Genomic DNA, 24910 nt, shown 5'->3' with positions numbered 1-24910 from the left:
TTCCAACGTCACATCTTGGCCACCCACATTCTAAGACAGCCGAAGCTGCCTGAAGACCAAGAGGGTGGAGCTGCGACCGTACTACCACCACGGGCCCCGCAGGTGACCCGCGGTCCCGGGCGCGCAGTCGGTCACGTGAGGAGAGCCCGCCCCTCCGGGGGCGGGGCTAGAGTCCAAACTGCGCTTGCGCGCGGGAGCCGGACGCTCAGAATGCGCATGTGCCGGCATCCGTGAAGGTTCCTGCTGGTGGTTGGGTCCCACGTTGTACATCTCTGTGGGAGAGAAGATGGCTGAGCAGGCCCCCAAATCCGTTCTGTTTGTATGCCTGGGTAAGAGGGTGCTGGTTTAACTCCGCTGCTGAATTCACCAGGAGGGTTGGATATGGGCTTCTTGCACTGTGGGCTGCGCCGCTGATCTTGGCAAAGTGTGCCTGAAGGGCCTTGGACAGGGAGCTAGAGACCTTACGAATAGGGGGCGTCCTGAGACCTTACGAATAGGGGGCGTCCAGCACCTGCAGAGCCCTCTCGAAATTCATGCTTCCCTTATTGCATGTACCTAGAATCCCTGTCCTGCTCCACATAGCCTGATAGCTTGATACTCTTCTATGTGTGAGACAAACTGATGCCCTAGGGCCCTTGGAAACACTGGCTATTTGGGAGTGCCCGATTACCCTTGCCGAAAAACAGATCTGAGCTTTAAGGGGATTACGTTGGAAGGGTTCCTGATTGCTTTATTCTGAAAGTCAGGCCATGAGGATAGACGTTAATTTTTCCGATGACTTTATTACCTATTTTCTCTGACCCCATCTGCCACTGTGTGGACTTCACCACAGGAAAAATAAGGCATTTTCTATTGCTAATCCTTGATGGGCATTCCAGCTCAGAGGTATTTCCATTTTTAGAATTTTAATAATTAGTCCATGTGTTCAAAATAATTCACTTTCTGTTCGTTTCCAGGATTCTTCCTTGGCCATGGTATTACATGGCTATATTCCTCAATGGTCTTAAGTGTTTAACTCCCCTGAGAGAACAGCCTAGTTTGTCAGTAGTCAGGTTACTTAATTTTTTTCCCCGATGAGTCTGCATTTTGGACAATAATATTCCACTTCCCTTTTACAGTGCACCCCTCTAGAAAATAGAAGTTCACCCTAAACTTTTCCATTGTTCTACCATTACCTTTTACTATTCACACCTGCTAGTCCAAGACTACTGATTCCCAGCACATCAGGCATTTAATGTGTCTTTGACTGTGTGGTTATTTCTGCCCAACTGTTTTCCCTGAACAACATTGTTATGGTAGATGATCAAATTTAGTGTCTCTTTACTACCCAAGACCAGATTTTTGTTGTTAGTTGCCAGCAACTTGGCTCCCACCCATAGCAACCCTATTCACAACAGAATAAAACAAGGTCCTTTGCCAACCTCATAATTGTTCCTATGCCTGAGCCTATTGATGCAGCACGGTGTCAGCCCATCTCGTTGAAGACCTTCCTCTTCCTTTCCGTGACATCTAGGTGGAAATAATATTTACTGTAGAAGTTACATGTTGGACTGTGACCTATGAGGTCAGCAGTTCAAAACTACCAACTGTTTTGTGGGAGAAAGATTGGGTTTTCTACATCTGTTAAGAATTACAGTGGCAAAAACTAACAGGGCCAGTTCTACCCTGCCTTATAGGGTTGATAGAGTCCACATCAATGTGGCAGTGAATTTTTTTTTTTTAATGACCCTTTCAGGACCTTTGTTGGCACAGTGGTTAACATGCTCAGCTTCTTCAGTAGTTGGAACCCATTAAGTGACGTATGGGAGTCTGCTTCCATAAAGACTGATAGCCTTGGAAACCCGATAGAGGAGTTCTATGCTGAGCTATCAGATTTCATTGAGTCAAAATGGACACAACAGTATTAGGTGGTTTTTCTTCTTTGTTTCTGGGTATGGCCCTTTTTAGTCACAGGAGGATCTTACATTGTGATCCATATAATTTTTACTGGCTACTATATATTAGAAGTAGATCACCAGGCCTTCTTAGTCTGTTTTGGTCTGAAAGCCCTGCTGAAACCTATTCAGCATCCTAGCAACGGTAAAGCCTTCACTAACAATGGTTTGGAATTGAACCTGGATCTCCTGGGTCAACTGAGGCCTTACTGCCAACCTATGTCCCTTTTTGGGCATCTTTTATTGCATACAATTTATTATAATTCATTTATAAACCATTGAAATTACAGCCCAGTTTAACATGCTTAAGGGCAATAACCTTGACTTATTTATCTCTTTCCAGCTTTAGGATAGTTATCTGACACTTGGTAGGTTAATTGTAGAATTGGAATTCTGTAAGGGAAAATGTACAAACAGCACCTTATTTGACTTCATGGGGTATCATTTGACGTTTGAGATCTCCACTGGAGACTGTCTGATCAATTCAACAAATATGTTTTGTAGTAGTTCTACTCGTTAGGTCCCTCACAGTATTCCATTGCCTTGTTTTTACTTCATGTTGCTAGTTATGTTAGCTGAATGCACCTTTCGCCTCACTGCCATGGAGTCAGTTCCAACTCATCTCACTGCTATCCAGTCTGACACAGAGCGACCCTACAGGACAATGTACACCTGCACCTGTGTGTTTCTGAGACTGTAACTATGTATGGGAGTTTAAAAGCCTCCTTTTTCTCCTCAGGGGTGGCTGGTGAGTTTGAACTACTGACCCTGCAGTTAGCAGCCCACCACATAACCCAGCAGGGGCTTCTGAGGCTATAAATCTTTATGGGAGCATATAGCTTCATATTTCTCCCTCAGAGTGGCTGGTGGGTTTGGACTGCTAACCTTGCAGTAATCAGTCAACACTCTCTTGCCCTTACTACCTGGGCTTCCTCTCCCAGGGAATGTGAAAAGACAATGCCTTTGGCAAGAGCCTGGCTGAGTGAGACCAAAACCCAGGGAGAGAAAGAACGAGAGGTAGAGATGTGCCAGCTTGCAAGTCTGACTTCCTTCCCATTTTGTAACCTGTTAGTTTCCTTAATAAATCCTTATTTATCTGAGTTCTCTATGGCCATTGCTGTGAATTATTGAACCCACCAGAGGGGTAAAGTGCTGTGGGAGAGAAAGTTTGTGTCAGAATAGGAAAAAGAAAAATGAGGGTGGAGCTGTTACTGGCATCTGCCGCATAGGAATCTTCCTTAGATGTGGAGTTGGACTACTTCTTTTGTGGAGCCAGAAGAGGTAGTCCCCATGCCATTTCTTCAGACCCCTTTGAGACTGAACAATAGAGTTGCATAGCTGCATCCTGTTTTCCATTGGTAATCAAAATATAACTGCTTTTTTTTTTTTCATTTTGCAAGAACATTACACAGTGTTCTTGCCAGATAAAGAGTAACTGGAAAACAGAAGCTGATAGTCATGCTGTAGTCAGTATACTTGGTGGCATTGATAATTTGCTAGTGGTGTCAGAGTTCTTTCCCCCCACTTAAATAGATTTTAATTGTTTTGTATGTGTTAGCTGCCGAGGATACTCCACTGGGGGAAGACAGAGCAGTCCCTGTCTCCAGGAAGCTTTTCTTTCTTTTCTAGTCTCTAGTCTTAACTTGATGAGCCAGAATGGATGCAGTGGCAGTGACGTGGGGTGGGGTTCTTTGTTAAGCTGAGGAGGCTCCAATGAGTGTAAAAGATACCACCCCTCCCTCCCTCGAGTTTTTCTTTCTTTTTTAGTCTCTCTGAGTCACCAACGACTGGATGGTATAGGGAGTTTGGTTTTCCCGTTTATTCTTGAAAGAAGGTGTTGTGTATTCTGACTGACTTGGAAAGGAGTCCCTGGGTCATGCACATGGCAAAGTTTTCCACATCTACCTAATAGGTTGGTGATTTGAGCACACTCCTAAGACAGGCTAGTGATCTGCTTCTGAAAGGTCCCAGCCTTGGAAACCCTTTGGAGCAGTTCTGCTCACACACAGAGCTACTCTGAGTCGAAGTCGTCGACCCCAGCACCGCTGCAATGAGTGGAAAACACAAAGACCAAAATCAAAACAAAGTGAGACTTCTCAGATGGAAACATTTCTATAAAGAAATCTAAAGGTGGCATTTTAAGATTTTAGAATATATTTCATAGATAAACCTCAGCTGTTGTGTCTCACTGGTTACTGTTTCTAAATAGCAAAAATTATAAGCAAGCAAATATTTTTTTATATTGATCTCCTAGGTAGTGTAACTTCGAATCTTTTAGTAGTGGTAAATGGTTTTTGGGTTTTTCTATACACATTCAGGGACATAGGAATCTATTCATTTTTTTTAGAGATAGTTATCTAAGGGAAACAGTGTAGATATTTAAAGTTATATTCATACCTTAACATTTAGACAAAAACTTCCAAGGTTTTTTATTATTGTGAGAAAACTAAACTGATCTTTTATAAATAATCTTTATGATTTGTAAGTGGTTGGGTCTAGTCTTATGCTGTCTTCAGATGCTGCAACTTTCTACTCCCGTAAGACTTGCAGTCTGGGAAACCCACAGTGCAGGCCTATTCTGTCCTTGGGCTGTTGTGAGTCAGAATTGACCTGATGACGGTGGGAGTTTTGAGAGACTCAAAATAATACTTGCCTTAATTTAGGATAGGGCAATTTCTATTAAAAGTATTTCTGGGATATATGGTGACAGTAAAATACTTACACACCTATAGGAAGCTTTTCAGTAATAAAAGGACTGAGGAATGGTAGTACCTGTTTCAAAAACTAAACACAAATTTAAAATGTGTAAAGGAAAAATGTCACAATATACACTAGTATATAACGGGCTTTTAAGATAAATTTCTGTCTTTTTCCTGGTTAGTAAGAATTTTTACTTCTGTGGAAATCATGATCTCTATGGAAAACGAAGTATACTTAGGTTTTACACTATAAAAACTAAAGACTGTTGTAAGGGCAGCAGGTGGGTATCCTTAAATATAGGGTGGAATAGGGAATCAGTTGTGTTTCACAACACTGGAAGATAGCAATTCTGTATGTTTGTTGTAGGCCTCTATTACCATAGTCTAATGGAATAAAAGTATAAAATCTGTTATCCACCGTTGTCTACTTTTCCTTTCCCTTTATTTTTCTTTTCTGTTACCTGAATTCAGGTTACTACTTTGGTGTTGTATATGAAAATCCTAAGTTGTCTCTAGGGATCCCAAGTCAGAATTGACTTGATGAGAGTGGGTTTGATGGCCCTGGAGGTTCGGTATTGTGCTATAACCCGAAGTTGGTGGTTCAAGCCTGGGAGAAAGATGAGGCTGTCTGCTTCGGTAATGATTTACAACCACGGAAGCCCTATATAGATGCCTTCTGAGTCCTTAAGGACTCGGACAGTTTGTTTGGATTTGGGTTAAGTAGTCTTTGCCTACTATCTTGTACTTGTCTAAAGGTCGGTGAATCTGTAAGTTGTTTCTGTAAGTTGTGCGAAGCATCTGTCTTAAACAGCTTTTTATTGGCATGTTCTAGCAAGGTGCTTGGTTCATATGAGGAAACTCCAGAAAGTTTATGGATAAATGGAATGGAAAGATAATGAAGTTTTCCCAAACATTTTTAAGCCCTTGGTGAATAGTAGGTATATAAAAGTATATTTGTGGAACAAACACATCGCATTACTCCTCTGCTTAAAACCTTGAATTTATCACCACAGAGTGTAGCATTCTAGGCCTCCTATATACCACGCACATCATTTCATAATAGTTTTGTTCATAAAAAGCAGTTCATAAAAATACTGTGCAGCTTCATGGTGTAATTAATATAATCCCCTGGAATTTAAATGTCAGTGTATTCTCCATTTGTCGATTATGATCCTATTTATCAATTAAAGATACATTCTAATTTCCCTTTTTTCCCCTATCCTACTAACAACCTTTATTATCTTGTATGTAGTTTTTTTTAATAATCCTTTTTTTCTTCAATTTTTTAAATTGTAAAATAGATGGCTTTTAAATGTCAGATTAGCACTTTAATTTTCAAAGTTTAAACTACTAATCAGCCTTCTTAATCCTTTACCCTTCACTCACTCTTACTCTCTTTTGAGAAACTTTCTCCTTTTTGTTCTAGTTGTATATTGCTTGTCTACCAGCACTTAGGCTTTTACTCTAGCTAGCTGTATATTCCTTTAGTATATGGCTTGGCACATGCTTTTGAAAGGAGATCTTGGATTTCTTATTTTTTCCACAAGGTCTTAGCATGGGGTCTTAGTACATCGTTACTCTGTCAGAGTTTTCAGTTAATTATTCATGTTAATACTTATTTTTATCTATATGGTTGAAAAGACATGTTCTTAGAGTCCGTTCACTGAATTTCACTGTGAACTAGGCTAGTCTCATTTCGCTTCACTGATTTTTTTCACGACTCACTTCTGGGTCATTAGTAAAACCTCTCAAGCACACAAACTCACTCTCTTTGCTTCAGTTCCGATTCATAGTGACCATACAGACAAAGAACAGTTGCCAGTTTTGGTTTCTGAGACTGTCAGTCTTTATGGGAGCAGAAAGCTTTATCTTTCTCCCTTGGAGGGCGGTAGGTTCGAACTGGTGCCATGTGGCTAGCAGCCCAATGTGTTGCCTAGCATGCCACCAGGACTGCTTGGTCCTTTGATAAAGAGACTGAAAGTTAATAATTTGGGTTAACATTTTTTCATGTCTTTATTTATATTTGTGTAGGTAGTTGGTGTCAACTACATAGGCAGCTGAGTTTGATCATTTGCTGCCCACAAGGTTCTACCAGTCTCTGGGTGCCTTAAAGAGTAATGTTTGCCATTTGTTTTGTCTTAAGACAAATTCACTTATTTCCTGAGAGGTGTTTGAAGTAGTTTACATATTTAAAATAGAAATCAGCATTTACTATGCCATCAAACCTATAATGCCCCTACTTTCTGCTCCTTCTTTCTTTTGATTTAGGTAACATTTGTCGATCACCTATTGCAGAAGCAGTGTTCAGAAAACTTGTAACGGATCAAAACCTTTTAGATAAGGTAAGTAGTGTTCAATATCTTTTAGAGACCAGCCTGTTTTTTGGTAACTTGCAAACAAGTCTTTTTTTTCCCCCCTTTGCAGTGGAGAATAGACAGTGCAGCAACATCCACATATGAAATAGGAAACCCTCCTGATTATCGGGGGCAAAATTGCATGAAGAAGCATGGTATCCCCATGAATCACATTGCTCGGCAGGTACCGTACTTTAGCTTCAGAAAGCACATGTATTTGTTTTGTGTTACAGTGGATCATTGACAGTGGTGCTGTTTCTGACTGGAACGTGGGCCGGTCACCAGATCCACGAGCTGTAAGCTGCCTAGGAAGTCATGACATTAACTCAGCTCATAAAGCAAGACAGGTAGAAAAGATCTTGTTTAATTTCTAATGTGTAGACTCTCATAACTGGCATATGTTGCAAGAAGCTTACTCAAATTAATACATGTATTTAGGTACAATGAACTGAATGGAATTGCATTGCAACTTTTGTTTCACTTCCTGTTCAGTAATTCTGAAAGATGTGTATATTCTTACAGAGTTTACTTGTTAGTTATTAGTATGTATGTAATCGTTCTACAATGTAGAGAGCCCTAGTTCAGAGCTAGCAGACCTGAGTTGTAGTTGTCATTTTACTTCTACCTGTACAGTTTTTAGGCCTAGTATACATTAAAAAGGGAAATGGTAACGACTCAGCTTCCCAAGCTTATTGCTAGATGATAGTTACTTACTGTTTATTAAAATAGTTTATAAACTGAATTATATTAGAAATATAGAGGTATAATAATATGAGCCTGAAATTACAGTGTTGCCGTGCCAGGCTTAGATTTGAAGTCCAACAAAGTAATTACCAAAATCTGTAATCCCTAACAGGAGCCCTGGTTGCGTAGTGGTTATGCCATGGGCCCCTTACCGCTGGGTCAAGGGTTTTAACCCACCAGTTACGCTGCGAGAGTAAGAGCTTTCTACTGTAAAGAGTTACAGTCACAGAGAACCACAGGGGCAGTAGGGTCACTCAGATGCAAGTGGTTTTAAGTTTGTAATTCCATAAAAAGATAACCTTATGTTTCTATTATAAATTAGAGAATGCAATTGCTTTTCTAAGGTCCCTTATTATTTAGTATTCAAATAGACTATGAAATATTTCTCAGGTGACAATAATAATCTTATACTTAAAAATGACATTTATATTGAATTTTTGTATCCATAAGGTAGTTTTCTTTTCTATACATGAAATGTTTTAAGTGCGCACAGAATATGGAAATAATCTGGATGATCTCTGCATTCCTATAAACCTTTTCATTGCTGAATGATTTTTTGCTGTGAATATTGTGCTGATACCATGTGTTTTCAAGGAGTCTTGGTGGTACCGTTGGTTAATCACTCCTGACCTCAAGGTCTGCTGTTCAAAACCATCAACCACACTGAGGGTGAAAGATGAGGCTATCTGCTTTCTTGAAGAGTTACAGACTCAGAAACCCTCTGTGGGTCACTGTGAGCCAGAATTGACTCAGTGGTAATATAATAGAAAGCATGCTGAAACCAGTGGGGCATTTTTTCTTCTTCTTTTTGAGGTAATAGTAGATTTTGAATTCTGAGGTACACAAATATACCAAGTAAAATGTGGTATAGGATTGGTGGGGGCCCATTTCTTCAGATTCACAAACATATAGACAAATAAGTCCCTGGCAGGTGGCAGCTTGTACTATAACTGGGATAGCAGCTTCCCAGGGAACCAGAACTGCTGAGAATGTTGGTGGGCTTTATATGCCCCAATAAGCTAGACAAGCTATACCAAGTTTGCCACATTCTCCTTTTATTTGCTTTTACAAAGTAAGTTAAAGAAACACAATTAACATTTCTCCCTCTCGCAGAATAGTCAATATCCTGAAATTGTTGTTTTCTTACCAAGTTTTCATTCTTTTGTTATATATTTTATCTTTTCATAATTATATTCATTTATACAAAAATATTGATTGAACCTTTATGTCAGGTTCTGTTTTAGAAATTGAAAGTACAGCATTAAGCAAAGCTGTGTTCTACACGTATGGAGCTTAATTTGTCAGAAAAGCTAGACTGCATAGAGAGATGGTTTTGGCACAGAGGTGTGCTGAAGCGGGCTTGTAGGGGTGACCCAGCATTGAATGACTTCGGGTCACAGTGCTCGAATGGGAGCAGGAGAGTATTTTTGGTGTAGAGTAAGTGAGGAGATGGCATGAAGGCTAGGGAAAAAGAGAATCCAGCCCGACACCAGCCTAAGGCAGCTTGCCACAAGGCAGAGGTCAGCTATGCCTCTACCTCCTTTCCTTCTTTATCCTACTCTGAAAACCACCGTCCCACACGTGTCCCTCTGCTAGGTTTCATAATTAGTTTCAGTGGCTTCTCATAACGCATATGCAAACTCATGATTATGAGATTTTATTAGAGAAGTTATCAAGTTACCAAAGTCAAGATCAGAAATCACTTAGGACACAGTCCTTTGTCCATAGAACTGCCTCTTTACAGCCAGGCCAGAAGCCATCTCTCTTGTGGCTTAGCTTCTTAGCCATAGAATCCCTTAGCTTCCTCTTTATTCCATGAGCTGCAAAGTGTCCCGAACCCCCACTTCCGGCTCTGTCACATGGTCGCTTTATTCAGCCTTTCCTGCCTCTGCCACTTCAGGCAGGTTCTCTCGTGCACTTTGCTGCTGTCTCTTCTTTGTGAATGCCATGAGATTGTTTCTACTTCTGAGATGGCTCACCTACGCCAGCAGAAAGTTGAAACTGACCAACCCCGAAGTTAGTCTTGTATACCTTATTTACTGCTTATCCAGTTATTTGATAGGAGTTACTGGTAGTCTATGGTAGAAGAGCCATATAAAATAATTTCATTTCATCACAAAAGAGATAGTGAATATATTCTATCATAAATTGCTCTTAAATTTGAGCGTTTTTTGGTTTATTCATGTGCTGCATTTAGCATTAGCTTACTCTGTTTAGTTACATATTCGCATATAGATATACATATGAAAAGATGTTCAGACTCATTTGTAACCTGGAAAATACATATTAAAATCAGATACCATTACATGCCAATCAGACTGGCGAAGAAGAATAGGTCTGGCAGTAGTATGACTATGCCAGGTATCGATAAAAGTATGGGGAAATGGAGACTGCATTTTTGGTGAGGTACACTGTAGAGAACAATTTTGATGATACCTAGAAAAGTGGAAGACACTTATATCTTTTGGCTCAGCAGTTCTATATATAGCTTCAAGATTAGCACTGCTTAGTGCAACATCCTGTGACGAGAGAAGTGTTCTCTAGCTGCTCTGTCCAATGTGGCACCTACTTGCCAGATGTGGCTATTGTACACTTGAAACAGGTCTAGTGTAGAGGAACTGTGTTAATATTACTTGATTTAGATTTCAATAGCCACATGTCAATGGGGCTACCTTATAGAGCTGCCTAGTTCTATAGTCACATACATCCATGAAGAAACAAGTACAAGATTGTTCATTACTGCCTTTTAGTAATGGGCAACACTGGAAAATAATCTATACGTCCAGCAGCAGAGAATTTTATCACCATTAGCATGTGACAATGCATTTTCTTGTTCCTTTTACTGTCGTAGGGATTAATTTCTAAAGAAATCAGTTATTTGTTTCTAATACAGAATATTTTACATATTAACAGGGTTGACCGTTTCTATCATGGATAAATTTCATGGAGATTCAATTGGATTTTTAAAAAATTCTGGCCCAAATCTTAAAACTTAAATGTTTCCAATTATCTCAATTACCTATTGAGATCATAACAAAAAAATGTAGTTAGGTGACTTTACAGGACAATAATAAATCTGTCCAATTTTTTCCCCCACATAAATGATAATAAATCTGACCTAGTAGGCACAAGGTGTTTAAAGTGGCTATGTGTCAACTTGGCTGGGCTGTGATCCTCAGTGGTTTCAGCCACTATGGAAGGATGTCATTCTCCATCTAGTGATCTTATATTCCCATCCATTAATATATTCCATTAAGTGTAATCCTCCGTTTACACTTAATGCCAATTTTCACATAACAACCAGATTTTTGGAACATAACCATGTTGATACATGAGGAGTGAGTATATATTCTTATAATATGAATAGCACAGGCAAGAAAAACCTCCACTAGGAAAGAAATAGAACACTGCAAACCAAACCCACTGCTATTGGGTATTGTGACTCAGAGCAACTCCGTAAGACAGTGTGAAACTGTTATGTCCAGATATGTTGTTAATAGTATAGCATCTGTACTATTGAACCTTTTCCCCACTAGTTCTTGTTATTAGTTGTTTGTGCTTATTGAAATGAGTGTTAGCAGCTCTGTCAATATTTTTAGGTGTTTTCTCTTTAATGCTTTATTATTTTTTAAGTTAAATTTCCACTGTAAGGTTACTACTTTCTTTCAGCTTAATTTACTGTTCTGCTTTCTAAAATTTAGAGGTAATATTTTAATTATTGCTGTCGGGGCCCAACTTCTTTTCATTTATAACATATAAGATTAAAGCTTCCTCAAGGCACACGATATATCCCACAAGTATGTATGTTTTTCTTATTCAATTAAAAATCCCTTCATATTCTTGTTTTCTAAATTTATCCATTGGTTATTTAGAAATCTGCTGTCTAAAATAAACTCGGTTTTTAATTTTTTGTTTTGTTTCTGTTCTGTTTCATTGTGGTCAGAAGCTTATCCTTGACTGTAGTATTTGAATGTGAATCATATATCATGTTCCAAGTTTGAACATTGTGTTCAGATGGTCTATATTCTTATATACTTATTCTACCACTTATTTAGGTGTGTTAAAATGCCAAGCTATTGTTAAGGACTTGTTTAGTTTTTCTTTTATCTTACTCAGTTGTGGTTCTGATACTTTGAATATGTTGTTAGATGGACGCACATTTAGAATTGTAAGTATACCTCCTGTTTGATTGACTTGCAAACATAAATATCTTTTCTTTCCCCATAGACTGTCTGTCTCAAACTGGTATAGCTTTACTGACTTGTTCTGGCGACGGATACATCTTTTCTCTTGCATTTTTGGTGTGTCTGGATGATGCAAACAGTTAAGCACTCAACTACTAACCAAAAAATTAGTAGTTCAAGCCCATGAGAAATCCCTCAAAATAGGCCTGGCCGTCTAATTCTGAAAGGTCAGAACCTTAAAAGCCCTGTGTAGCAGCTCTGCCCTGCACACGGGGGTCACTGTGGGTTGGACTATACTTGACGACAACTGACAAGTTTCCAGCAGCATGACTGTTTTCAGCAGTAGTACGGAGGCATGCCAAAGCTTGCTTCCTGAATTTGTAGTTGAATGTTTTTCATAAAACTTGGGACATTCTAGGCCAGTATCTTTTCATACATTGCTTCTCATTCTCTCTCCTTGTGAGACTTCACTTAGTGTGTTTTTGAACTTACCTTTCTTACTCCTTTTCTATCTTTTCATCCTGTGTCTGCTCTTTGGTGGTGACAGTTTGTACTTACATGTTGAGGTACATGAACCTTGTTTCCCTTAACCTTTTGTTTCCAAATAGCTAATAAAGCTTTACTTACCAAGGTTTTAGTGCCATTTTGTTTTTCAATTCTATAATTTTTACTTGATATCTTACAGTTTTGTATATTCCACTTCTCTTGAAATTCTACATCTTTATTTTTTTTGGGGGGGAACATAAGCATAATTATTTTAGATAAAATCTGTCTCATAACTAATACTGGGTCATCTGTGATTCGGTGAGCTGGGTTCTTTGTTTCATTATTTGGTCTGATTCCTAGTTTGGGACTGAATGCTAAATATGGTATATGAAAATTGTACACGTTTTGAACACTAGTATTTTGCTTCAAAATGAGTTCACTTTTGTAGGTAGATGGATTGGGGCAAAGGACCTTAATATAAATATGAGCTTAGCTGACTTGAGACTGAATTATGTTTGTTAGACAGGTCTACTTCTAGCCTGCTCCCACTCCTTAGGTAAGTGCTCCTGGAATTCTCAACTCTGAGCTAAACAGGATTTGTAGACAACTTTGATAATACATATATACTTCCTCCCCTTTGTTATTATTGGATTTATGTAGCATCTTTGCTTCTTAGTTTTATTTGGTTTGAGTAGTTTTTAAAATATTGGCAAATGCTTTGAGAGGAACATTTTTGAGTGTCAGGCTCACTTATCTCTGCCTCCTTTCTTTCTGAGGTCTTGGTTTTTCAAGTTCTAATTGTGTTGTTAGTCTTTTGCCTCAGTTTTTCTTTTCAGCTCCATGAAGTTGCTGACAATGGATTTTTTTTGTTACTGTTTTTGGCTCTTAATTATGGCCTTTTGCGGGTTTTTCTGTCTTCTGGGGGAGATTTATCAATTTCTGCCCACTGTTGACATTTCAGAAAGGGTAACTTCTGTTGTGAGAACTGCCCTGTGCATTGCTGGCTTCTTCCCTGGCCCTTCCCCACCTGGTACTAGTAGTGCCCCTCTTCCTGCCCCCCCAGTTATGCCAGCAGAACTGCCTCTCAGAGCTCAATACAAACAGTCTGCCATTGAGTCTGCTGTGACTCAAGGTGACTTTATTGCTGTCTCAGGAAGCAGGTGGGAGATCACAGGGAAAAATATGTTTTGCTATAGAGTTTGAAATTATACTCTGCAAAGTGTGTCCAAAAAGCCTTGGAGTTTCCAGAGATATTTTCTGAGGAACTAAGAGCTTAACAACATGCATGAGTAAAAGGTAAGTTCCAAGTAGAAGATGTTGTTGTAGGTACCATCCAGTTGATCGTAACTCTATGGAACCACGCGCAAGAGAATGAAAGCTGCCCGACACAGGCTCTCACAGTGTTTTACTACTTGCTTCTCCTGTTGTAGACCCTGTGCCAGTTCATCTCCTTGAGCGACTTCCGTGCTTTCCTTGACCCTTTCCTAAGCAGGATACTTTTTTGGAGGAACTGGTCCTCCTGGTAATGTGTCCAGAGTAGATTAAACCATCCTCACTTGTAGGGAGTATTGACTGGAAGAGGGTGGTTTTGTTCTGGCGGCCCACGGTATTTCCCGCATTCTGTGCCTGCTGACTCGGAGTTAGCATTTTCTCTTCAGTTTTCCTGTTCATTGCCCAGCTTTCCCAGGCGTTGGAGGTGATCTTCAAATATCAGGGCTTCAACCCAGTACATTTAATCCCTAAAGTGGTATCTTTATTTCTTAACCCTTTAGAGGTTTTGTGCAGCATATGTTCACAATGAAATGAATGTATCCTTTGATTTCTTAACTGTTGCTTCCATGAGCATAGATTGTAGACTCTAGTAAAATGAAATCCTTGACAACTTCAATCTTTCCCCATTTATCATGTTTTCAATTGATTAATTTTGAAGATTTTTGTTTTCTTTACATCCTACCTACATATCCATTGTGTAATCTTGTGCAAGTACTTTAACCTCTGTGCCTCAGTTTCCTCTTTGATAAAATGGGGATGGTGCTCTTTAATCATTGAAGCCAACTGACAACTTTGGAGTTAAAGTTTTCTTCTTTTTTTTTTTTTTTAAATGAGTCTTACATTTTATGGGAAAGGGTAGTGCCAGGGAAGAATAAAATATGAAAGATAGGATCCCAGTCATGGGTCTGTTCTATAGCAAAATGATGTTAACACTGAAAGAATGCATTATTTTTTTCAAACTATATCACAGCCTACTTTTTCTCCAAATTGGATTGTCAGTTGGATTTTCCCTTATCTTAAAATAAGTATACCTATGTCATGTTTTTAAATTACTCAGTAAATTTCTTACTAAATGTGGTATACATTGTTTTAAGTTAAAAATTTGAGAAGCACAAAAGGTCATTTTGGAAAATGAACTTGGCCTATGACTGAATTGAGAGATAAACAGCAATACCCTGTGTTCTGATCTTACATTGAGTTGTAACCCATACTAAACGCTGTAGCCTTTAATCTAGTCCCAGTCCTCCTCACCTCCAGTTCACTGTCAGTTGGCTGTCTTTTCCAAATTTCTTGGTACAGATTAGGGAGTGGCTGTGGTGATCGGTTAGTTTGTGTGAACATTTCCGTTGGTGTGCTGTCAATTCCTGGAGCCTTGTTTTTCATTAATGCCTTCAGTACAGTTTGCACATCCTTCTTCAATACCATCCATCAGCTCTTGATCTTACTCGACCTCTTGAAATGGATGCAGATCAACCCATTTTATTTTATTAGTACAGTGACTCTGTGTGTTTTTTTTCTTCTATATCGTGCCCATATAATCAATCCTTCAGTGTTGCAACTTAAAGCTTGTAGAGATGTTATCTCCCTAGAAACAGCTTTGTTCTTCAAGATAGACCTTGGGATATTCTTTTTGATGATGAATGCAATGGCATTCATTCCTCTTGAATGTGCTCTTCCCAGGATAGTAAGCCATGTGATTATTCTATTAAAAGTGGACAGTTCCCGTCCATTTCTGCTCACTAATGTGTGGGATAATGATTTTCCTAGATTCATACTTTGTATATTTTTCATTCCTTTTATAAATGGATGTTTGCAGCTCCTGTCCCCCACCCCCCATTCTCCTTTTGCATCATGCCTCATTAGCAACTAATGGTCCTAACAGCTTTGCTCCTTCTACCTCATTCCGACTGACGTTATTTTCAGAGGCCAGTTCTTTCATTGTCACCGGTTGAGTGCCTTCCATCCTAAGTGACCCATCTTCCTACATTGTATCAGAAACTATTCCCCTGCTGTTGATAAGATTTTCAGTAGCTAATGCCTCAGAAGTGGACTCTCTTTTTCTTTCTTCATAGTGTGGAAACTCCATGAACACTGAGCTACCCTGAGTGGCCCTGGTTGCATTTGAAATAACAGTGGCATATAGCTTTCAGCATCACAGCAATATGTAACAACACCACAGTAAAAAAACATCTGACAGAAAGTTATTAAAGTACAAGATAGACCAATAGATTTGAAAGATACAGAGTGTGAAAGTGTATTCCTATGGCTTCAGATTCCACATGACAAATAACTTTGAGAAACTGCTACTTAGAGTTTTAGTGTGGTATTGAAGAATACTAATGCTTGCTTCATATACTTAAATTGAAACATTTTGCAGCAGAGCAAATGCAGAAGCAGATATGAGAGTCTTACCGATTTTCTGTTAAGCAGATTTTTTAAATAACTTTTTTGTTGCAAATTAGGTAAGGTTTACATTTCAGATCATCAACTTTGTATTCAACCATTAACTACTAACCAAACCCTTCAGTAGTTTACCTTATTAAAGAGCTTTACAAGATATAAGTGTCACTCTGCTCACCATTTTTTTTTAATTTTAGATAATGCAGTTGTGTTTTTCATTTAAACGTTTATCTATGCATGTGATATTAACTAATAGATTCCTAGATCTATTTTTAAAAGACTTCTAGATGTTTTAATTTTTGCAGTTTTAATTGCAAATGTAATATCAAAACAATCCTTTGAGGGCAGGCTAATTAATTTTTAATAGTTTAAAGGGCTTTATAACCAGAGTTTTACCGTCTCTCTTAGCACCATGTATCAGCAAGTGCCATCACCTCTCCATGGCAGGAGTAGACCTACCTTATACCCACCCACCTTTTTTGGTAAATAAGTGTTTTTGGCACTTAGCCAACTGTACCTTATATGTTAACCTGTAGTTCCTTTTGTACTATAACAATAGAATTGAACAGCTATGAGAGGGATTGTATGACCAAAACCAAACTCGAGGCCATTGTGTAAAATCTGACTAATAGTAACCCTGTAGGATGGGGTCACTGTCTTTATGGATTTCTGAGACTAATTCTGTATGGGAGTAGAAAGCCTCATCTTTCTCCCATGGAGTGGCTGGTGGCTTCAAACTGCTGACCTTGTAGTTATTGACTGCCCTATGTGGCCCATAAAACCTGAAATAGTTACTGTCTTTTACAAATAGAGTTTGCAGACCCGTATACACCTCTGGGATTTGATATTGGAAAGCTCTCTAGTGATTTTTAAGAGATGTCTGGGGGGTTTTGTCTGGATTTTCTATGGCTTTCTGCCACAAGTTATACAGTAAAATATGTGAGATCTGGAACTTAACAGGACTATTTTGTTTTCCAAGTATCACAAGTTTTCTGCCTTTTGAAAATACCGTGCTCTGTTAGTGGAGAGTAATTGTTTTCCCTTTTATCACAGGTCCTGTAACCATCTCTAGCCTTTGCAAGTTTTACTCTAGCTACAAGCAGAATTTTTAACTATGCATTGTTTATATGATGCTACTTGTCTGTCAGGTCTTCTTATTATTCAAAATTATAAATGGCTTAGTAGGTAGCTTTTAGTTACTAAGCTTTCTTTTTTGCATATCCATAAAAAAATTAGCCCAAACTAAAAAGTGTTTCTTATTAAACCCTGAGATAAACAATTTGTGAACATAGTTTATAATGTGCTCCAGTTGAAGCGTATTCCTAGCACTTTATTAGCACGCAAACACTGGACAGTGCAAAAGGAAGACACTGGTGTTGGTGAAGACCATTGAAAATACAATATCAGAGGAACTAGCATTTCGGAAATATAACCAGAATGTCTCTTAGAAGTCAAGCTGGTGAGGCTTCAGCTTGCTTCCTTTAAATAAGTCATCAGCAAATAGCACTGACTAGAAGAGGACATCATGTTTGGTAGAGAGCGCAAACAAGAGCCTCCGGATGGGGCCCTGAGTAGCCACAGCAATGACTCAAACAGCAGCAATCACAAAGGTGGGGAAGGCCCAGACACCTTTTCTTGTTAGCTGCAGGTCAGCAAGTTTTGGAACTGGGCTGATGGAAACCAGCGACACGAATACACACTAAAATGGATGAAAGCACATACGAAAAGTTAGCATTTTTCATCTTTATACAGTACTAGGAGTATTTGTTACTGTTTTGATATACTGATTGTTAAAATACTATCTTGTTTTACCAGAGTTTTAATATAGTTAAAGTATTTTTAACTATATCTTAAAGTGTTTTCTAATGAGGATGATGATTATTGAAGTTCTTAGGAATAATTTCCACCTTTATCCTGCAGCATACTTAGATTCCTTTGTTTTCTTCTATAATTCCTGATATAACAGCTAGCATATTAAAATATATATTTTAAGTAGTCTTATATACTTATTAATTATTTTGTGATAGAAAATAATGTACAGGCTTTCTATTTAGAATCAAAAGTACTGAGTGGCATGCTTTTTATATCATTTTGAAATTAAGGATATTTTTTCAGTCTAAAGAAGAAACTGATTTAATGAATATATTGCTCATGTTCTCTTAATAAATCTTGCCTGGCTACCCTGTTTACATTTTATCTTCACAGCTTCCCCCTAAACACTTGGTATCTCTTTTCTGCTTATTTCCCCCATAATGTATCTATTGCTTTCTATGTATTATCTGTTGCCCATACATCCAGAATATGTCCCACAGACAGAAACATCCGTTACTTTAGTTTCCTTTCGCGTATGTCAGCAGGGATCGGCATACTGCTTGACAGCGTAGGCCCTCCATAAGAACTTGCATAATGAAAAGATAAGATAAAATAATTATGAGAGTATTAAAAATATTTTTTGCATGCTGACTGAATTATACTTTCTGAGAAATCGGAGCCAAGGTATAATCTGTGTCCATTATATTATGACCATTCCAAGGAATCTTACAATTTAAAATTAATTTGCAATATAGTTTTAGGAACAAGGTTAGCTGTAAAACTTAAAAGTACCTCCCTTAATTAGTGAGTAACATATTCAAATATGACCCCTTTTAAAAAACTGTTTTATTCCCAACAGTTTTATTGGCCCATAAGTTGCATATCCCACACTTGAACCGTTCAATCGTTCAATCATCAAGGGGAGTTGTACAATTGCCACATCTATCTTGGAGCCTCTCCCCTCACCATTTTTAAATCCCCTTTAAACTGTTGTGCAATCATGATCAGTTCTAGTGCTTGCTCCCCCCTCTTGCCTTCATTGTTTACTTCTGAAATCCCCGTTCCCTCTGTCGCCTATCCCCCTAAAGCCCCTTGTGCATGCTCTATAACACCTTGTATCAGTTATTATCATTATACATCCAGTCTTCCTGTGCTTCACAGCTGGGAAGCCCAAAAGAAAACAATGAAAATCAAACTAAGGTGGTAAGGATAAGATCATATTAGTATAAAGACAGACATAATGTATGAGAGAGAGAAGACCTCCATTAACATTCAAAAAGCCAGGGAAGAAATTTCTGTCATGGACCATCTAAAAGATACTTGCACCCAGAACAATGTCAGGTCATGTCTGTGGGGAGGTCAACTGGCCAAGTACCGTGTTCGGTCCAGCATCATCAAGATTACAACGGTCTGCTTGATAGTAAGGCTGTGCGGGGCTCTTGTCTTGGCTAGGGCAGATCTGCCAGGGGCTCGGTGGGTTTGGGGCTTCTAGTGTCCTCTATAACCTTCTACAAATTGGGTGTTCATAATTTTAGCACTGATACTTTTCACTATATTCAAGTTTTGTGATTGTCATCTTTGGATGACACCAGCTGGAGTGCTTCTGTGTGGACTTAGTTGACGTCTCACTTAGATGAGAAGATGGCTGTTTGCTTGAATACAGGCCTGTAGGACCCAGTAATATGACCCTTTTAAAAGTTTTTTAAAACTTTCCTCTAGACTCACCTGGTATAAATACAAAACTTGTGTTGTTGGTTTTTTTTAACTTCTTTATTTAATTTTAGATTACCAAAGAAGACTTTGCCACATTTGATTTTATACTGTGTATGGATGAAAGCAATCTGAGGTAATAGCATTTTAAACGAGCATTTCTGTTTAACTCTATCCAGTAATAGGCCAAGAAGTTTATTGATCAAAGTGACCTTTTATGTTTTTCTAATTTTTAAACTTAAAATTGATGGGTGTAGTCACCACGTACAGCACATTTATTTAGCCTAGCAAGAAATTCATTGAGTTTTTTTAGAATTGTGACATAAGTATACTTATTAAAATAAGGGAACTTCCAAGCAGGATGATAGAATTTTCAGAATAGGTATGTGATGATACAGTTTAATGTAAATTACATATTATTTCATTACTAATATTTTGCTATGGATAGAAGCTTGAGTGTTATCTTTCTTAATTTACACCGCCCTGCCTCTGCTCTTTCCCATAAAGTAAGAGTGATGAAAAGAATACTTTTACTCTAATTACACAGTCGACTTGATTAAAAATAGCAGATGAAGGTATTAAATAATAAGCCTACTCTTTACATGCTAATTTTATGTGCTCTACATGGCTCAGAGTGTTTTATTCATTTTAACTTTTTGATTCTTCATAACAACACAATGAGGTAGGCTAGTAGTAGTGTCCCCATTTTATCAATACAGAAGTTAGATTACCTACCCCGATTCATAAAACTAAGGAGTGGATAGGGAGAGAATCCTGGCATGCTGCACCTGAGTCCACCCTAAAAGCTCTGTGCCTTCCTGCCCTTTATGTAAGTAAGGGCCTCAAGGGAATATTTTTACCTACACAGCACATGGTGGCATTTCTTCAGCTGTCTGTGTCAGGCACTGTTAGGCCCTGGAAAAGAGTAATAAAGAAGCAGGCAGGCATGATGCCCACTGTAAAGAAGGAGTTCCTAGGTGGGCATCTGACTGAGTTAAGCTACTGATGGAAAGAGGCTTCAGTCTACTCAGGGCCTCAGAAAGAAGAGCCGTGATGGACTTCTGAGAAATCAGCATAGAAAGAAAACCTTTGTGGGTTTGTCATGAGTCTACTGTGGTCTACCTGTGTTACTCAGGTAAAATTAACCAGAATGAAAGAAAATGAACTGAGACAATGTGATAAAGTGCCAAATTAGTGACATTTAGCTTAAATGACCAAATGAAATGTGTCAATGGTTTCTGATTCAAAACTAAAGGACACTTACACTACAGGTTTTACTATTTAGTACACTAAGATCTAGCAGACTGTTTACTCTATTTACAGCACTTTTATTACCCTACTGTTTAGGAATAGAAGCAAATACATGGCCAACAATGAACTGGTCATAATTCGGTATCATCTTGTTAACAATACTGTTTTATTAATGGCCCATCTACACGTTTGGTGAGGAGACACTTTTACATTTACGTTCATAGGCATGACCAGAGATGGATAACACGTTGTTGCTTTTTTTAACCTTCATTTATTACTGTTGCTGTTTTTATCATTACATAATAAAATGCATTCTTTTTCTTTAAATGACATCTTTTTTTTTCTTCTTTTTTTTTTTTTTTAATGACATCTTTTTATAACATGTAAATTTGCATTGTATGTGGTTACTATGTTTTTACTCAAGATTTTCATTGAAATGCATAAACTTTGTTTCAGTAGTTTATTTCATTTTTCCCATTTATAGGCTAATGAGCATTATAGGTATTGTCCAGAATAACTTTTCAGGAGCTCGTAAAATGCCCAGACTGGTTTGGCATTCCGTTTCAGGTGCTTTTGGGAGGATGATAAAATGTCATCTCTTCCCTGATTCTTCCATTATACTCTCTACAGATGTTCAGTAATTCTTTATCTTTGAATGTAACCACAGTACTGTAAGCTTCATGACCAGCAGTTCCTGATTGTCATGTTTCACCCCCCATATGTTAGCATAGTGTGTGACTTGTGAAATGCATGAATGGTTCAAGTGTTGCTTTGCTAAATGCCAATTTGTAGCAATCAGAAAGCTAAAGGTAGAAGAGTATACATAGGTGGGTGGAGATGGGTGTTCAGTTTGGGGAGTGACCGGAGAAATCGATGAAAGAAGTGATTAGTGAGCCATCCTGCACGATAATGAGTGTCAAAGGACTATGGATGGTAGGCCTGCAGAAGAAGGAACGTGATTCCTACTGTGGAGTTCTTTCTGTCAGTCCCCTTTCTTTATCTCTGAAAGAGGTTTCAGAGGAGACTGCATTGCACATGAGAAACAGTTATTTTCTGACTCAGCGTGTTTAATTTGTATAAGAAATCAGAAAATATGCTGTCATTATAGGCTCTCTTGTTTAGAGATATAGCAGCCTGGAACATGAGGAATCCTACAGATCTACTGTATATTTGATTTCACTTTTAAATCAGGTCACATTTGTTGGATTTTGATATGGATGTCTCATAAACCCTAGCAGATGTCCCTGTTTAACTTGAAACCATAGAGCAGAGAACTTAAGTTCATGTTTCCGTTTTACAGAGATCTGACTAGAAAAGGTAATCAAGTTAAAAACTGCAAAGCTAAAATTGAACTGCTTGGAAACTATGATCCACAAAAACAAGTTATCATTGAAGATCCCTATTATGTAAGTACAATTCACATTTCCTTTTATCTTTAGTGTACTGGGTACCATGTTTGTATATTTTGCCATGTTAAGTAACAGATTAAGGTTCTCTTAAAAACCCTTTTTGTTTGACTTACTTTGTTTTTTTGCCCTGTCCTTTTTAGGGGAATGACTCTGACTTTGAGACTGTGTACCAGCAGTGTCTTAGGTGCTGCAAGGCATTTTTGGAGAAGGCAAGCTAAAGCTGCACCGTTCACTGCTGCTAAAGGCCTACTGTGACGAGCACCTTCCCCGCGATGCTCTGCAGTATCAGTCGGCGCAGTCACATTAGTTCCATAGCTCAGAGTCACAGCTGCTTCTTCAGTTGACCTACTGTTTCTTATGTGAAAAATGATTGTAGATGGAAATCAGTTGTGATTGGCAGAAGAATAAACATTTGATTTATGGGGTACATTAAATCTTCTCCGTTAGTTGAACTTCCCACTTACCCTCATTATAAGCAAAGTAGTAAAACAACAAAATAGAAAATTTTGTGCATGTTTTGAAATGGCATCATTATCTGGTGCTTGCAGTTAAACATCTAAAGACTGCCTTCACTTGGAATTGCTTAATTATGGTGATAATGAATAATGAAATAAAACATCACTTTAAGGTTCTGGCCAACAATAGGCCAACTGAGACTTTTAAATAGCCTGTTCTACCTCTCCAATAGGTTACATGGATATGTTAATAAAGGACAAGCATCCTCTACTTCCCCACAAACTACCTCTCATCTTTTTATCCCAGGGCCTTTCATTGAATAACATTCTTCATCAACCAATTCTCATCAGCCTAGATGAGATGTATTCTAATTTACACACACTTTTATGTTAAAAGAACAGGTAAAGGATTATGGAAATCATCTTGCACACCTTTCATGCTTCTTAATTTTTATCTAGTTTATTTCCTTAGGAAGCCAGCTTAGTTGCTCCTATTTGAATCACTTTCCCTCTGAAAATTCAATTTTATCAAAAGGATACTGCATGCTGCTTAGTCTTACTTGACAAACATGTCTTTTTGCATATGCATTTTGGGTTATCCCAAATGTCAAATAGATAAGTAGACTTAGAACAGGGGAGAGATGCTTTAAAAAGTTGGCATATTGATATGTTAATGAGTTCTTTCAGAAGTGTTTACTATATTTATAGGAGAATATGGATATTTGTGCCTTGAGGTCACTGTAATCTCAAAATCATTTGCATATATAAGTGAAGATTGTTTTTAGAGTAAACTGAGGAGTATAAAAATATAACTTGAGAATTTTGGTGTCTGCCTATTTTTGCTGATAAAAAAAATGAGCATTAGAAATCAAGTAGGCCTTTGTCCATTTCAGTTATCTATGTATTAGGGAGTAAAATGATGAGAATCAGTACGTTCCTTTCATCTAATAATTCTTTATTGACCAAGAAAGTCAAGGTCATTGCAACCACAGGTGGTGATGCCCACTTGTTTGTCCACCACCATTACTCAGAAGGTGGGTTTCCTTATTTGATCCCAACTTCCTTCCACAGACATACACAACACCTTCCAAATGTGCCCCTAAGCACATGGAAGTATTAATACTAATGTTCAGTATTTCATGTTTTAATCCTCCCCATTCAGAGTGATTTGAAACCCTAAAATAACTTTAAATATTCAATCTTCATAAAGAGGTTGTGAGGCAGCATCACCTAAAAGAGTACATAGCATTTTCTAGGAAGACATTTGATTCTCTGGTGGTTCTCAGAACATTGAACATTTCAGTGTCACAAAGTGGTGTGGGGTTGGGGGTGTACATCCTGAATCCACTTGTGCTTGAAAGGTCAGCCTGTCCCTCAGTGGAGGAGAAGGCGGGTAGCTGATACTTCTCTGAAAAATACACGAAGGCAACACTGATTTCCTTGCAATGTAATTATGAGAAGAAGAGTTTGCAAAACACCTAACTCCACATGAATTTCAGTGCCCTAATAAAATTATGTGTGGTTTTCCTATCTAGAAAACTTTCTAGGAGATAAAGTTGGAAAGGCTAAAATAGATTTATAATTTGATAATAGTTCCTCCAAAAAAGTGTAAATTGAGAAAAAATGGGAAAGCAATTGACTTGAATTAGGAAACAAGATTAAATGACCTATCATACCTGTCTCTAACCCTTTCCTTAATGGCTTAAGAATCTCCAGGAAATTTTTACTGTTCTGTGTGTTCATAGATAAAAATCTTTGTTTGTTTTGTTTTCTCTTTAATTTTTATGTCTATATCTTGAATAGCAAACTAATCTTAGTACTTTAGTGCCAAATTTTTCTTTTTGGCTATAAGCAGACAATATTGTTGTTTATAAGGGGTCATTTAAACTGAGACTCATTGCTTTATTTAATTTACCTTTATAAATTGTATCCAATCTGATTAGTGTAAGATGCATCTGTCTATAAAATCTGGAGTTGTTTAAAGGTCCCTGGTTGCTTTGTGTTTTCTTGAATTATAAAGTCACCAAGATATGGTATCCTCTACGTAAAGGAAAAAGAAAAATGCTGACTTTTTCTTTACGGAAATTCTTAGCATGAGTTTCTATATGGAACTGTGCCTTATGTCCTCTCTGACAGGCTGTGCTCGTATAGTGATTTCAAAAGATTTACAACCATGGATTCCCAATACTGAATTTGCTAA

General features: G+C 38.1%; 1 protein-coding gene across 2 annotated transcripts; it reads left to right on the top strand.

Moving 5' to 3' along the window:
- Positions 1-227: 227 nt before the first annotated feature.
- ACP1 (acid phosphatase 1) lies at positions 228-24697 on the top strand. 2 transcript variants are annotated; one of them, XM_045286704.1, is made up of 6 exons: positions 228-329; positions 6902-6975; positions 7221-7334; positions 19670-19731; positions 22147-22252; positions 22396-24697. In XM_045286704.1, exons 1-6 carry the CDS (start codon positions 287-289, stop codon positions 22471-22473), a joined length of 477 nt encoding a protein of 158 aa, XP_045142639.1. In that variant the 5' UTR covers positions 228-286; the 3' UTR covers positions 22474-24697. The 2 variants fall into 2 exon arrangements, with proteins under 2 accessions (XP_045142639.1, XP_030740483.2); XM_030884623.2 differs by lacking the exon at positions 7221-7334 and adding an exon at positions 7058-7171.
- Positions 24698-24910: the final 213 nt, after the last annotated feature.

This window comes from Echinops telfairi, unplaced genomic scaffold, assembly GCF_000313985.2.
Source record: "Echinops telfairi isolate 266 unplaced genomic scaffold, ASM31398v2 ScPeMD7_9;HRSCAF=40, whole genome shotgun sequence".
Taxonomy (NCBI): domain Eukaryota; kingdom Metazoa; phylum Chordata; class Mammalia; order Afrosoricida; family Tenrecidae; genus Echinops; species Echinops telfairi.
This window is presented reverse-complemented; position numbering and strand designations above follow the sequence as displayed.

Bases quoted from the DNA above. Each gene is read 5' to 3' on its own strand.
- ACP1 (XM_045286704.1), top strand. From the start codon at position 287: ATGGCTGAGCAGGCCCCCAAATCCGTTCTGTTTGTATGCCTGG. The intron at 19,732-22,146 runs GTAATAGCATTT...TCCGTTTTACAG, and splicing joins ATGGATGAAAGCAATCTGAG to AGATCTGACTAGAAAAGGTA. The intron at 22,253-22,395 runs GTAAGTACAATT...TGTCCTTTTTAG, and splicing joins TCATTGAAGATCCCTATTAT to GGGAATGACTCTGACTTTGA.